We start from the raw sequence: 14,869 nt of genomic DNA, 5'->3' as shown, positions 1-14,869 counted from the left end.
CATAGAGAGAAGGAGAGAAAGATAGACACATGCAGACCTACTTCACCACTTGTGAAGTGAACCCCTGGCAGGTAGGGAGCTCGAACCTGGATCCTTGCACTTGATACTATGTGCCCTACCCAGGTGTGCCACTGCCTGGCCTTCTCCTTATCATTTGAATCACTCCACTGGTAGGGAAATAATTAACAATAGGGAGCAAAAACTTAAACCAACTTTGGTAGGAATTTTATGGAGAAAAAAAACCTCCAAAGGACCTATTATCATTCCACTCCTGTGAGAATGTCATACATTAGAAAGAACAGTAACAACAAATTTTGGAAGAGGTTGTGGGAACCTAGATGTCCAACAACAGATGAATGGCTAAGAAGGTTGTGTTATATATACACAATGGAATACTACTCAGCTATTAAAAATGATGAAGTCATTTTCTTCACTTTATCTTGGATGGAGCTTGAAAGAATCATGGTAAGTGACATAAGCCAGAAAAAGGATGACTATGGGATGATTTCACTCATGGGCAGAACTTAACAAAGCAGAGCAGTAAGGGGAACAGTAAAACCTGGACTGGTTTGGTATACTACACCAAAGCAAAGGGCCCTGGGGAAGGAAGCTGGGGGTAAGGGTTTCAAGGTCCTTGTACATGATTATGGACTTGATTTGGGGGTGAGAATGTTTTCAAGACACCTGGCTTGGTGAGATAAAAAATTGTACTATGGGGGTCGGGCGGTGGCGCAGTGGGTTAAGCGCATGTGGCGCAAAGCGCAGGGACCGGCGTAAGGATCCCGGTTCGAGTCCCCGGCTCCCCACCTGCAGGGGAGTCGCTTCACAGGCGGTGAAGCAGGTCTGCAGGTGTCTACCTTTCTCTCCCTTTCTCTGTCTTCCCCTCCTCTCTCCATTTCTCTCTGTCCTATCCAACAACAAGTTGCGTCAACAAGGGCAATAATAATAACCACAACGAAGCTACAACAAGGGCAACAAAAGGGGGAAAAATGGCCTCCAGGAGCGGTAGATTCATGGTGCAGGCACCGAGCCCAGCAATAACCCTGGAGGAGGAAAAAAAAAAAAAGAAATTGTACTATAAGCCATCAACCTCCCAATAAAAAATAAAAAAATAATAATAAAAGTTTATTAGTAGCAAGATAGTAGAATTGCCCAAACTGGCCTGCAGATCCAAAAAAAACCTTTATTCCTTTTTATAAATTGATTCCAAAATTCCTATTTAATCATAAGGAACTGAAGACACCAAAGAAACAAGTTGAAATCTCAAACTTTGCTTTCAAAAATGACTATAAAGCATCAGTAATCAGGACAGTGGGATACTGGCATAAGGATAGAGAGTAGCAGGGCCTGGTGGTGCTGCACCTCGTTGAGCGCACGCATTACAGTGCACAAGGACCCAGGTTCAAGGCCCCGGTCTCCACTTGCAGGGGAAATCTTCACAAGTGGTGAAGCAGGGCTGCAAGAGTCTCTCTTCCTCTCTTATCTCCCCTTCCCCTCTTGATTTCTGACTATTCAATAAATAAATAAGAAAAAATTTCTTAAAATAATAGATCAGTGGGGGCTGAGTGGTGGTACACTCAGTTAAGCATACATAGTACTAAGCACAAAGATCCAGGTTCGAATCCCCGGCTCCCCAACAGTGTGTGTGTGGGGGGAGGGTATGCCTCATAAGCAGTGGAGCAGGTCTGCAGGTGTCTATCTTGCTCTGTCTCCCTCCTCTGTTCTTTCCAATAAAATGGAAAAATTGGTGGCCAGAAGCAGTGGATTCGTAGTGCTGGCAGCAAGCCTCTGCAATAACCCTGGGGGTTGGGGGGAGGAGAAAGAGTACATTAATGTACTGGAAGTAAAAATAAAAAAATACACAAGGACCGGAGTAGGGATCCCGGTTTGAGCCCCCGGCTCCCCACGTGCAGGGGAGTCACTTCACAAGTGGTAAAGCAGGTCTGCAGGTGTCTATCTTTCTCTCCCCCTCTCTGTCTTCCCCTCCTCTCACCATTTCTCTCTGTCCTACTCAACAATGATGACATCAATAACAACAAAAATAATAATAACTACAACAACAATTAAAAAACAACAAGGGCAACAAAAGGGAAAATAAATTTAAAAAATTTTAAAATACAAAAATAGACCATTGGTAAGAGTGGACACATTAGTCAGTGGAACAGAGTCCAGAACACAGAAATCAATCCTCACATAAATGTACAGTTATTTCACAACTAAATAACCAAGAGCACAGAGCGAAGGAAAGAAAGTCTCTTCAATAAATGGTGCTGAAAAACTGGACAGAAAATATGAAAGAATAACAGTTGTGCTAGTTCACACCTTGCACCGAAGTTGACTGCAAGTGCATTATAATCCTTGAGTCTCAGCTGAAGCAAATTCACAGTGACCCACAAGTAACATGTCCAGAGCATATGAGCAAAAGGACCCACCCGAGAACACCATAATTGCCTTCATCCATACAGTGACATCCCACAGAATGACTAAAGGAAAAAACATTCCTGAGGAGTAGGCAGTGGCACACCCAGTTAAGCACGCAAGTTACCATGTGCAAAGACACAGGTTCAAGTTCCCAGTTTCCCCTGCAGCGGGGAAGCTACACAAGCAGTGGAGCAAAAGTGCAGGTGTTTCTCTTTCTGTCTATCCTCCGCTCTCCTCTCAATTTCTCACTGTCATATCAAATAAAAAGAAAAGGAGAAAAAGCAAAGGAGATAGCACAACAGTTATGCAAAAGACTGTCATACCTGAGATCCTGAGTTCAAGCCTTGGCACAACAATGGACAGCATCAGGGAGAACTCCATGGATAGGAGAGTATTTCCCAGGTTAAATTCCCACACCATCATAAGCCAGAGCTGAGCAGTGCTCTGGTGGTGGTGGTAATAATAACAATCAACCATGTTTTTAAAAAGAAAAGGAGGGAAAAGTGGTTGCTGGGAATGGTGCATTCATTGTGCAGGCACTAAGTTCAAGCGAGAACCCTACTGGGAAAATGAAAATTTAAAAAAAAAAAGAAATGAAATGAAAAAAAGGAGGAGGAAAGAGGTTGGAGAGAAGAGAAAAAACATTCCCAGTTTACTATCAATTGAAAAAAGCAATCAAGATTTGAACACTGGGGAAAAGACAATTTACTTGCATTCTGATTTTATAGGAAAATGTGTATTAAATATATACCAAAGGAATACAGTACATATAATATGCATGTGACAAAAACTGAAAGTTCATATACCAGAATTTAGTCATTAACTCAGCATCATGATGACTATTTATCACTTTAGCTTATTTTTCTGTAAAAAACATGATTTAGAAAGGTGAAAGCTACTAAAACATTTTAAAAAACTGAAGTGATAGGATATAACTCAGAAAAGTAAAAATATTTTTAAACACTCTAAATTGTCAATATAAGATAGATTTACATTGCTGAAGAAAAAGAAATTTAACTGAGCTTTTCAATCATATCAAGTTATAAAAACATTAATATACATACTTTCACATATTTATCTTGGATATAGCATACATATAAAGTATATTACCTTTTCAATACTATCATAACATTCTTCCAAATTTTCAGTTCTGTCAAGCATAACTGTACTAGCACGTTTATATTTCATCAACCACTCCTGATATTCTAGCTCTTTTAAATCAGCATAGGCAATACAGAGAGTTCGCAGGCCTGCAAGAAAGAATGTGATGTAACCTGGTCAAGTTATTGACCAAGATCAAGCTATATCACCAAGCTATTGGAGATCCAGGGGTAATACAAAATTCAAAAGTAATATCCAAAAGCATTAGGACTACCTGACTGGCCTCCAACCACAAGCTAGTCTTAGCTCCTCTCCTCGTTCCCACTGCAGCATCCCTGCAGATCTTATACCCAGAGCCTGCACTGCCTGTCCCCTTTACCTGGAATTCTTCTCCTGGAGAGTCACCTAGTTCCCCCTCCCTGCACTTTCCACCTTTCCATCCCATAGAGGGAGAAGCCACACAACTTTATGCTTTTCTCTTGGTCAGTTTTTCTCTAAAACACACCCTGAATTTAATTATTTTGAAAATTCCTGCAGGACATGAAATGCCTTTGTTTTTGCTCACTTTTATTCCTAAAAGTTGTTTAATAAAGTTTTCAGTTCATCTTTTTTTTTCCATTTCTTTTGATAGAGTGAGGGCCTCACTGCATGTACCATTTTACTGAGCGGATGCTGAGAGAGAATGCCAGAGCTTCCCTTAGTACTCATAGGACTCCCATGTGGTACTGGGGTTCAAAATTGGAATCAACACATGGCACCTTACCCAGTGAGTACTCCCTCCCACCCCAGTTCTGCAATTTTAATGGAAGCCAAATAAATGACAGCAAATTTATGTAACCTTATTTTACAATGATTAGTTTGAAAAACCTTTTCTTTTTTTTTTATGATAGTGACAGAGAGAAACAGGGTGGGAGAAGGAGGGAGAAAAAGAGAGACACCTGCAGCACTGCTCCACTACTCATGAAGTTTCCACTCTGCAAGTGGGGAACGGGATTTAAATCCTGGTTCTCACACATGGTAATGTTTGTGTTCTACCAGGTATTACTAGCCATCCCCGGAAAAAAATTAGCCATACTATACTCAAATTACTTTAGGATAATTTATGAGAAACATCCATATAAATATAAGGATTCCCTAGTAAATAGCTCCTTACTGAGAAACTATTCTGTTTAAAGTGAACTAGAATATAATTTTGGTATGATTTAACTATTACAGCTTGCCTGTAGTCCATGCAGTTAAAAACAGCACTAAGAGGTTCCCAGGGCAAACTTTCAACCACGTATGCAATTATGCCAGACAGGCCTGTGAAGATATCAGTTTATAAGCCAAAAGCAAACACTGGGCAGGAGCTCTCCGGGAGTTGCTAGATTGACTTCTTAGGACACTGTAGTAGCTCCTTCACTGAACTCTCTCTCTAGACCTTTTTGTAAATGTTCTTACTTAAAGCAAATTCCTGGGTGGTGGTGCACTTGGCTGAGCACACGGAACCATGCACAAATGCCCAGGTTCAAGCCCCTGCATGTGGAAGGCAAAAGCTTCACAGGTGGTGAAGCAGTGCTGCAGGTCTCTCTACCTATTCCCCTTCCATCAGTTTCTTTCTATCCAACAAATATTTTTTTTTACTATGAGCTAATCTCATTTACTCTTTTCTTAAATTTTATTAGTGTTTTAATATTGATTTACAAAATTACAATATATCAGGGGTACAACTCCACACCATTCCCACTACCAAAGTTCTGACTCCCCAACCCCTCCATTGTAAGCTACAGCAATTCTCTTAAGGTTGATGATAAGGGTTAACTATTATTTCTACAACTATCTGTCTATATTTGTATATATTTGCCCATTTTTTTCCTATGGTCCCATCTTTTCTTCCTTTCCAAGTCTCTCTCCCTCTCTCACACAACACACACACACACACATACACACACACACACACACACACACACACACACACACACCCCTACTACTACATCTATTTTTCTTCTTCTCACTCCATGTTCTGATGGATTCAATAAATAAGTATTTTTCAAAAGTCTTTAATGAAAAATCACTCATGGAATTCTATTTCCTGAAGAAAGAGAAGATGAATCAAAATCTGAAATTTCATAGGGAAAGGCAGGAAAATGTTAATGCTGTCAACTTTAACTTTCCTGCACAAAATGAGTAATCTCCATTTATACAACACATACCGGAAAACCTCTTTTTTCCTCCAAAACAATGGGCCAAATTCCTAGTACAACTTGGTAGGTAAAGATAACTCTTATCAAGTAGGAATAGGCAGAAGACCGCAATAACTGCCACTAAAGGAATAAAAGCATCCTGCGGTGAAATTGGAGTTAACTGTTTTCAAACACAGAACACTTTCAGAGAAAAATACAGAAAATATCTTCATATGGTGTGTTTGGGAAGTATTTCAGAGTTTTTTTTTTTCATTAAATATGGCTCTAGGAAATGAACTCAGGGCTTCATACAGGTGAAATAGTGCTGAGCAGTCTCTCAGAACCCAACATTTTCCTTTTTTTTTTTTTAAGAGAGAGAGGGGTTGACAAAGAGAGGTAAGACACCACAGTCCCATTTCACCATCCATGGAGTTTCCTTAGCACTGCCCACAAGGCACCCATGTGGTATCATAGCCTGAACCCAAGACATCACACTCAGCATGGTGTATGCTAATGGTGAACTACCTCCTCTCTCCTCATTTTACTTTTAAGCAAACATAAGACATATGCAATGAGGCCCCCTTTGCCAACTTAGGGTTCAACAAGTGTCAGTGACCTGTATTCAGACTGTAAGTATAACATTTAAGAATAGCATTACTTGGGAGTCAGGTGGTAGCATAGTGGGTTAACCACATGTGGCGCAAAGTGCAAGGCCCAGCGTAAGGATTCCGGTTCGAGCCCCCAGCTCCCCACCTGCAGGGGAGTCGCTTCACAGGCGGTGAAGCAGGTCTGCAATCTACCTTTCTCTCCCCCTCTTTCTTCCCCTCCTCTCTCCATTTCTCTCTGTCCTATCCAACAACAACATCAATAACAACAATAATAACTAAAACAAGGGCAACAAAAGGGAAAATAAATAAATAAGTATTAAAAAATGCAAAAAAAAATAGCATTACCATGGGAACTAGGTTCTAAATAATTTCCACTTACCTTCTTTGGCAAAATGTTCCATATGTACTAATGTCTCTTGCATAAAGAGGGAATTTTCAGAAAGTCTTTCATAAATCACTGTATCCTATAAAAATATCCTTGTGATTAATATCTAAGCCTATCAAAGAGAATTCAAACATTGCTTTATAACTTTACTGGTGTGTCTAATAAATCTGAAGGAACTCAAACATCTCCAGTGAAGGCACAATTTCAAAAATAAATCCACTTCATACAGAAGAAAAAAATAAGGAAAGCAGCAGACAGTTCATTGAAACATTAAGTGAAGCAAAATATTTAAAGTATTAACAGAAAATAAAAACTGTCAGCCTAGAATTCTATACTATGCAAAAATTTGTTAAGATGAAGATAAGGAAAAAAATATTAAGACATTTTCACTTGTGTTTGTCTAGTGAGAGTGAGAAAACAAAATACTGTTCTGGCACACGCAGTGCAGGGAATTGAACTCAGGACCTAATGCCCATCAGCAACATGATACCCTTTCACTCACCACCTCAGCTCCTTATGATGTTTTTATTATGGTGATCTTAGTTTACAAGCCTCTATGCACTCTAGGGCTACAGTGTCACACCTCTTCAAAATGTTTCAACACTACACTCACCATCAGAGTGCCAATATCCCTCCACCCTTTGATCCACCCCCATCTGGTACTCGTGGGTCTGCATCCAAATATCAAGTTTTGGGTTGTTTGTTTGTTTGTCCCCTTGCCTTGTTTCTTTTATTCCATATACAGGCAAGCTCATCTGGTGTTTATCTTGCTCCTCCTAAGATATTTTGCTCCAGCTCCCTACGCTGCAGCAAAAGGCAAATGTCATGTTATCTTCTAGCTGAGTAGTATTCCAGTGTGTACACATTCCACATCTTACTTATCCACTTACCTGGACTTGGACCCTTGGACTGCTTCCATATCTCACTTTATATAAATAGCACTGCAATGAACATATCTATTTGGATTAATGGTTTTGTGTTCTTTGGAAACACACTTAGAAGTCCAGTTACTCGATCACATGGTAAATCTACTTTTAATATTTTGAGAAACTTTCATGCTGTTTCCCATAGGTGTTGAGCAGATTTACATTCCTACCAACAGTGTATCAGTTTCTTTTCTCCATACCTTTGCAAGTGCTTGTAGTTTCTGGTCTTTTTTTTTTCTTTTTTTTAATCTTTTCTTTAATTTTCTTTATTTTGGATAGATGGAGAAATTGAGAGGGAAGAAGAAGTAGTGAGGGAGACCTGCAGCACTGCTTCAGCATTTGTGAAGCTTCCCCCCTTCAGGTGGGGACAGGGAGAAGGGAAGGGAAGGGCATGAACTAGGACCCCATTATAGCATGGGCACTCTACTGGATATGCCATTGTTACCACTGGCCTTTTAATATGCAATACTTTATAATATGCAATACTTTTTTTTTGCCTCCAGGTTTATTTCTGGGGATCGGTGCCTGCACCATGAATCCACTGCTCCTGGAGGCTATTTTTTTTCACTTTTGTTGCCCTTGTTATTTATCGTTGTTGTTATTACTGTCGCTGTTGTTGGACAGGAACAGAGAAATGGAGAGTGGAGAGGGAGATGGGGGGTGGGGAGAGAAAGACAGACACCTGCAGACCTGCTTCACCACTTGTAAAGTGACCCCCCTGCAGGTGGGGAGCCGGGGCTCAAACAAGGATCCTTAGGCCAAGTGCGCTTAACCCACTGCACTGCCGCCCAGCTTCCAATATACAATACTTTAACAGGCTTATACCATTATCTTTATCTCAGTGATTTTAATTTCCCTAATAGTAATGGACATGAATAATGATGGGCCTTTTTTCCTCTATCTGTTGGCTATCTATTTCTGCCTTTGGAGAAACGTCTGTTAAACTGTTTTCCTTTTTTTGATACCTCCAAATACCAGGGTTATTGCTGGGGCTCGGTGCCTGCACTAGGAATCCACTTCTCCTGGAGGCCATATTTTCCCTTTTGTTGCCCTTGTTGTTTGTCATTGTTGTTGGATAGGACAGAGAGAAAAGAGAGGAGGAGAACATAGAGAGGGGGAGAGAAAACTAGACACCTGCTTCACTGCCTGTAAAGCGTCTCCCTGCAGGTGGGGAGCTGGGGCTCAAACTGGGATCCTTAGGCCAAGTGTGCTTAACTTACAGTGCTACTGCCCAGCCCCGTTTTCCCATTTTTAAGGGGGCTATTTTACTCTTGTTAACTTTTATGAGTTGCCCATATTTTGGATATTAATCCTCTGTCAAATGCATATTGTATATACATATTTTCCCATTCAATATTATGTTTTTTAATTTTAATATTAACTTCCTTTTGTGTGGTTTATATTTTTCTCATGCTCCTCTCTATCCTTGATCTCTACCATTTTAATTATAATGAACACAGCTCAAGAGATGGTACAGTGGGTAAGGTATTGGACTCTCTCAAGTATGAGTTTCTGAATTTGATTCCCAGCATCACATGTGCTAGAGTGGTGCTCTGGTTCTGACTCTCTCTCCTCATCTCTCTTATTAATACTAAAACTAAATTTCATAACATAATAATTATAACACACATATGTTTGAGTTAAGTTTGTTTGAAACTCTTTGAGTTTCCTGATATGAGTATCTCCTTTCAAGCTGAGAAAGCCTGTAGCTATCAAGCATCAAATAAAATTTCTATCCCTTTCTTTCTTGTTTCCTTCTGGTACACCTATGCTCTATGTTGTTCCTCTTGATGTTGTCTCATAAATCTCGTGTTGTCTTCATTACTTTATTTTTCTTTCTTGCTAGTCTTTTTTGTTGGTTCCCTTTACCCTGTTCTCCGACTCACTGATTAGACTCTGAGCTCCTGTCATTCTCCTACTGCACCTCTCTACTGTATTTTTTTAGTTAAGTAACTGCTCTTTAGCTCTGTGATTTCTGTTTGGACTCTTTTCAGATTTTTCTCTTACAGATTCTCTGTCCTACCTGAAATTCTCTTCTTCTGATCTCATTTCAATGAGTATGAGTAAGAGCTGTTTCTGAAGTCTCCCTCAAGTAGTTTACATTATCTATTATGTTTGGGGTCTTTCCAAGAGTTTTGCCCTTTGTGTATGTGTGGTGCCAGGGACATATGAACGTGCAATTCTGTGACTCCAAGACTGATTTAAGAGACAGAATGAAAGACAGCTAGATAGCTAGACTAACTGCAACACTGTCTCACCATCTGTGGTGCTTTCTCCTCTGCTGTGTTGCCTTAGGGGGGTGCTATGGATAATGTTGTCAACAATCAGAGGTGACAGCAGATACAGAGCAACAATATTTTAGAATATGATGAAAATAAAAGGCTTCCTTAAGTCACTAAAGCAAAATGAAAAGAGTCATTATGAACATGAATCCTAGTACTTACAGCCCCTTTGCAGTAAAGCTTAAGTTTTCCCATTGGAGTTCGGACAATTACAGACATCCTTTTTCTGTTACTAAAACAGTATTAAAAGTATTATTAGTTACTATTGTCCTCAGTATGTGGAATTAATACACAAAGTCAAATTCAAAAGTTATCAGCTGATCATTAATGAAAAGTCTAACGTATCTTGCCATGCTTCTCCTTATCTAGTTCTTTAAACTCAAAGTCCATTAATAGGGGCCAGGTGGTTACTATGTGCAAGGACCCAGATTCAAGCCCCCCCCCATTCTCACCTGTGGAGGGGGGAGAGCTCTACAAGCAGTGAACCAGTGCTGCAGGTGTCTTTCTCTCTCTTGCTGTCTCCTGCTCTCCTCTCAATTTCTCTCTGCCCTATTAAGGTAAAAAAAAAATTCAAAAAAGAAAAAAAAGCACAAGGATCGGCATAAGGATCCCGGTTCAAACCCCGGCTCCCCACCTGCAGGGGAGTCGCTTCACAGGCGGTGAAGCAGGTCTGCAGGTGTCTATCTTTCTCTCCTCCTCTCTGTCTTCCCCTCCTCTCTCCATTTCTCTCTGTCCTATCCAACAATGACAACAACAATAATAACTACAACAATAAAAAAACAACAAGAGCAACAAAAGGGAATAAATAAATAAAATAAATATAATAATAAGAATAATAATAATAAAAAGAAAGGGAAAATGGGCACCAGGAGTAGAGAATTTATGGTACAGGCACCAAGCCCCAGTAATAACCCTAATGGCCAAAGACAAAAAAGTGAGTCAAATTATAAATTTCACTTCCTCTTACTTGTAGTATTTCTTAATTTACTAACACAAACAATATATATTACTTACATATCATATACATTGCATCAAATGCTATATTCTACATCAATATACATCTTATATAATACATAATCATTTTTAAAAAAGAAGAGGAGATAGTCCTGGGTCTGTATATATTCAGTTTTCACAGCAGCAAAATGGTGTGGTCCCCATTTTGCTATACCAAGATATTAAAAATTGCTGGCTGTACCTCTTCTGGGAATGCTCACCCTCCAGGATGCTGGAGATGGCCCCTTCCCCCATATTTTAATCTCAGTTCACATCCCAGCTTCTCAAACAGGCTCCCTAAATGACTACAGGCAGGCACCAACGCCAGCAGGACCACAGCCTGTCAAACCGTTTGATCTTTCTTGTAGCACTCCTCATAGTGTGAAACTATCTTCTTGGCTGACTTGTTACTACCTGCCTCCTCCACCATGGGATACACCCTCAGAAGGCAACCCCCATAGCCACTCAAGTCCTAGAACAGAAAGCAAAGAAGATGCTCAGAATATCGTAGTTGTGCAGACTGAATTCTACCCAGATGAAAATGACATTCTCTGACTTTTTCACCTCTGGAAGCACAGGTTGGTTTAAAATACCAATATCACTGGAAATCAGATAGACTAGAATCTGAATTCTGATTCTGCCTATTGTCTGAAAGGTAGGTAAAGCTGAACTCCAGCTATTTATCTTTCAAATGGAACTTCACAGACAGCTGTGCATATGTCAAGGACACCAGTTTAGCTCCCAGTCAGATGTTCTTCCATACTGTCAAGATATTCCAACAAAGAAAGTGCTTTATTTTTCCTTGAAAATACATAAACAAAGGACAATGTGTTCAAGCTGATGAAAGCTCATAAAAATAATTCCTAAAGGAAGGAAAAAGCACCTGGTCTGCTAGACCTCTACCAGATCCCTCTCTCCACTATCACTGGTCATCTCCATCAGAACAACATAATGGACCCTTTTGTAGGCCCCTGTAGGAACTTGCCCTCAATATGGATCAACAATGGTAAGGACTGTTCCATTCTGCAAATGGAGGTTGGACAACATACTCTACCTACCACCCATGGAAGATGGGTCCTGAAGTTAGTGCATCCTGAAATGTGACCACAGAATGTGAGCTCAGACCTTCAGGGATGTAGAGGTTACATAGGCTCCTGTGCTGAATATGGGTGCCAGACCAAATTGATGGGGTTTACAGTTAACAATATTTAAAAACTTCCCCCATATTTGGGAGCTCCTCTCTTCCCTGATCCAGCTTTCTGGTCCTTTTTTCAACTATGACACCATCTCCCCAGAAAATAACCTGGGTCCACCTGCATATTAGATGCCAGGCGAAGGCAAAAACCAGTTGGGTCATGGGCCCCTTGGAATAGACCTAAAATAGACCTACTAGCTTTTTCCAAAATGGAGACCCCAAATCTTCAACTGCAATATTCTTGCCTTTATGTTCATGATTAATCAATAATTTGTTCTGCTTTATATCTTAACTTTTTTTCAGCCACCAGGTTCCAGATGCTACCATGATGCCAGCCTGACTTCCTTGGGCAGATGATCCCACCAATGTGTCCTAGAGCCCTGCTTCCCCAGATCCCTGTCCCACTAGGGAAAGAGAGAGACAGGCTGGGAGTGTGGATCGACCTCCCAAGGCTCATGTTCAGTGGGGAAGCAATTACAGAAGCCAGACCTTCCACCTTCTACAGCCCATAATGAATGAGCCTGGGTCCATACTCCCAGAGGGATAAAGAATAGGGAAGCTTTCAAGGGAGGGAACTGGATACGGAATTCTGGTGGTAGAAATTGTATGGAACTGAACCCCTCTTATCCTATGGTTTTGTCAATGTTTCCATTTTATACTTAATTTTTTTTTAAGTACTTGGCCTGGAAAGGGGAGGGAGAATTACTAAATTCCAAACTCTGAAACAGCAGCATTGTTCCAGTTAACAACAGCAATAATAATACATACTCATAGCAAGCACTATAACCATTTCTCTTATGAGCCAGGATTAATCACAATAAATTCCTATAAGAAGGATTCCAAGGTCACCCATACATAGTAGGATTAAGAAGCTGAACAGGATAGGGAAATTATGAGCTGAGAAGTGAGAGAATCACAGCTCTGACTACAAATGATCCTTTCCCTCCTTCATCCACCATGCTCTTTTCTCGTGCTTCAACTCTCCTTTCTGCCTGCTTGTTATCCTCTTGCTTCCTTCACTTGATGTCTGACTCTAGTCAGCAGAGCCACAAAGTAGCACAACTGTCCCCCAAGACAGATGCTCTCCAGACCTCCAGAGAACAGCCTGACAGCAGGAGAAGGAAAGGAAATAAGTGGCTTTCCCATTTCACTGGGAGCTAGGAATCAAGTCTACTTAAATATAGTCTTCACCTGTCCCATCGATTCACAATTTGAACCTTCTCCAAAGCTTCAACCCTCCAAATGAGCAGTCCTAAAACTAAACTCTAGATCTGGGGAATACTTTCCAGTAGGAGATAGCAATTGCTTTAAGTACTCAAGGCAACTAGGTCATTTAAGTGGTACTTAGCTAGGAGATATCTTACCTAGAAAACTCCAGTACATTAAGGATTTCAAATGTGAATTCTTCTCCCATCTACAGGAAGATAAGACAACAAATTCTTACCTCAGAAAGACCTTCTCTTTCAAAAAATAACTTTCTCAATCATTAAAAAAATATATATATATACTCCAAAAACCCATCTTTTTCAAAAGACAAATGTTTTTCCAAGTCTAATGAGAATATGCCCTCCTGTGGCAAAAATCATGAATTACACAAATGTTCCTGATAGTAAGAGGACTGAAACCTCTCTTTTTTCATGTAAAATCGGCACTACTAGGAACAATTCTGTAAATAGTCTCAGGTCCCAAGGACACATGGATTGAGGAAGACAGTCACTATACAGAAATGGCAGAGCAGATCAATCTTTTAATCGAAAGCACATGGATCTAGCATAACCCTAATGCATGTAGTCATCTGAAGAGGTAAAATGGAAAGAGATGGTCTGTCATAAAATGCTATATCAATGAAACATACATTTTCTTATTTTCTTTACCAGTTACTGTCTAACTTCCCAATCAATTCATGATCAAGTTATCAATCAGTCCTGGTATCATCAATATGGGACAGCAAAGTATGAACTAAAAATATAAAGATGAACTAATTGGTCCATTAAAAAATATTTATTTATTTATTTATTTATTCCCTTTTGTTGCCCTTGTTGTAATTATTATTATTGTTGTTATTAATGTCATTGTTGTTGATGTTGTTGTTGTTGGATAGGACAGAGAGAAATGGAGAGAAGAGGGGAAGACAGAGAAGGGGAGAGAAAGATAGACACCTGCAGACCTGCTTCACCACCTGTGAAGCAACTCCTCTGCAGGTGGGGAGCCGAGGGCTCGAACCGGGATCCTTATGTCAGTCCTTGTGCTTTGCACCACGTGCACTTAACCCGCTGCACTACTGCCCGACTCCCTAATTGGTCCATTCTATCAAAAACTTGATACCTAGGAAACATCTAACCTGTGAGTTATAACAGAAAAAAATCAGGATATTTGCTACCATGTTTATATGTTTCAGCTTTTCCCCCATAACACCAAAAAATGTCTTCAGGTTAGTAGACGTCATAACAAAACACATTGTAATAGTGTTAATATATATTATGTGTTGTAAATATATTATGTAGGTGAACAAACAGAGCTCGCCAAAAATCATTTGTTAACATTTTCATTTGTCATAGGTGAAAAACACAATATATATATATATACATTTTTTTAAATTTGTTAATAAGAGAGAAGAGTACTAATGAAAGAATGAAGGAAAAAGAAGCAGAGCATCACTCTAGCGCATGGGCTGCCCAACCTCGTACTTGATGGCCCCCTCCGTTATGGACTGCACCTCCACCTGGGCCCGCAAAATGATCCCATTTCTTAAAGATGTGATGATTCTCTTTCTCTGTGCCAAACACTAATTTTCAG

At 40.0% G+C, this 14,869-nt stretch overlaps 1 protein-coding gene across 3 annotated transcripts in view; it reads right to left on the bottom strand.

Annotated features, from left to right (window-relative positions):
* Positions 1–14,869, bottom strand: part of LOC103118406 (phospholipid-transporting ATPase IB-like) — a 128,368-nt gene that overhangs the window by 57,995 nt on the left and 55,504 nt on the right. For all 3 annotated transcript variants that reach the window (XM_060191718.1, XM_060191719.1, XM_060191720.1), the window contains exons 19-22: positions 13,438–13,487; positions 10,048–10,117; positions 6,672–6,756; positions 3,532–3,671 (exon numbers count right to left, since the gene is read on the bottom strand). In XM_060191718.1, coding sequence (XP_060047701.1) covers positions 3,532–3,671; positions 6,672–6,756; positions 10,048–10,117; positions 13,438–13,487 — 345 coding nt within the window. The remainder of the gene's footprint in view (positions 1–3,531; positions 3,672–6,671; positions 6,757–10,047; positions 10,118–13,437; positions 13,488–14,869) is intronic.

Source organism: Erinaceus europaeus, chromosome 5, assembly GCF_950295315.1.
Source record: "Erinaceus europaeus chromosome 5, mEriEur2.1, whole genome shotgun sequence".
NCBI lineage: Eukaryota > Metazoa > Chordata > Mammalia > Eulipotyphla > Erinaceidae > Erinaceus > Erinaceus europaeus.
The sequence above is the reverse complement of the archived record's forward strand: the minus strand, read 5'-3'. Positions and strand labels throughout refer to the sequence as shown.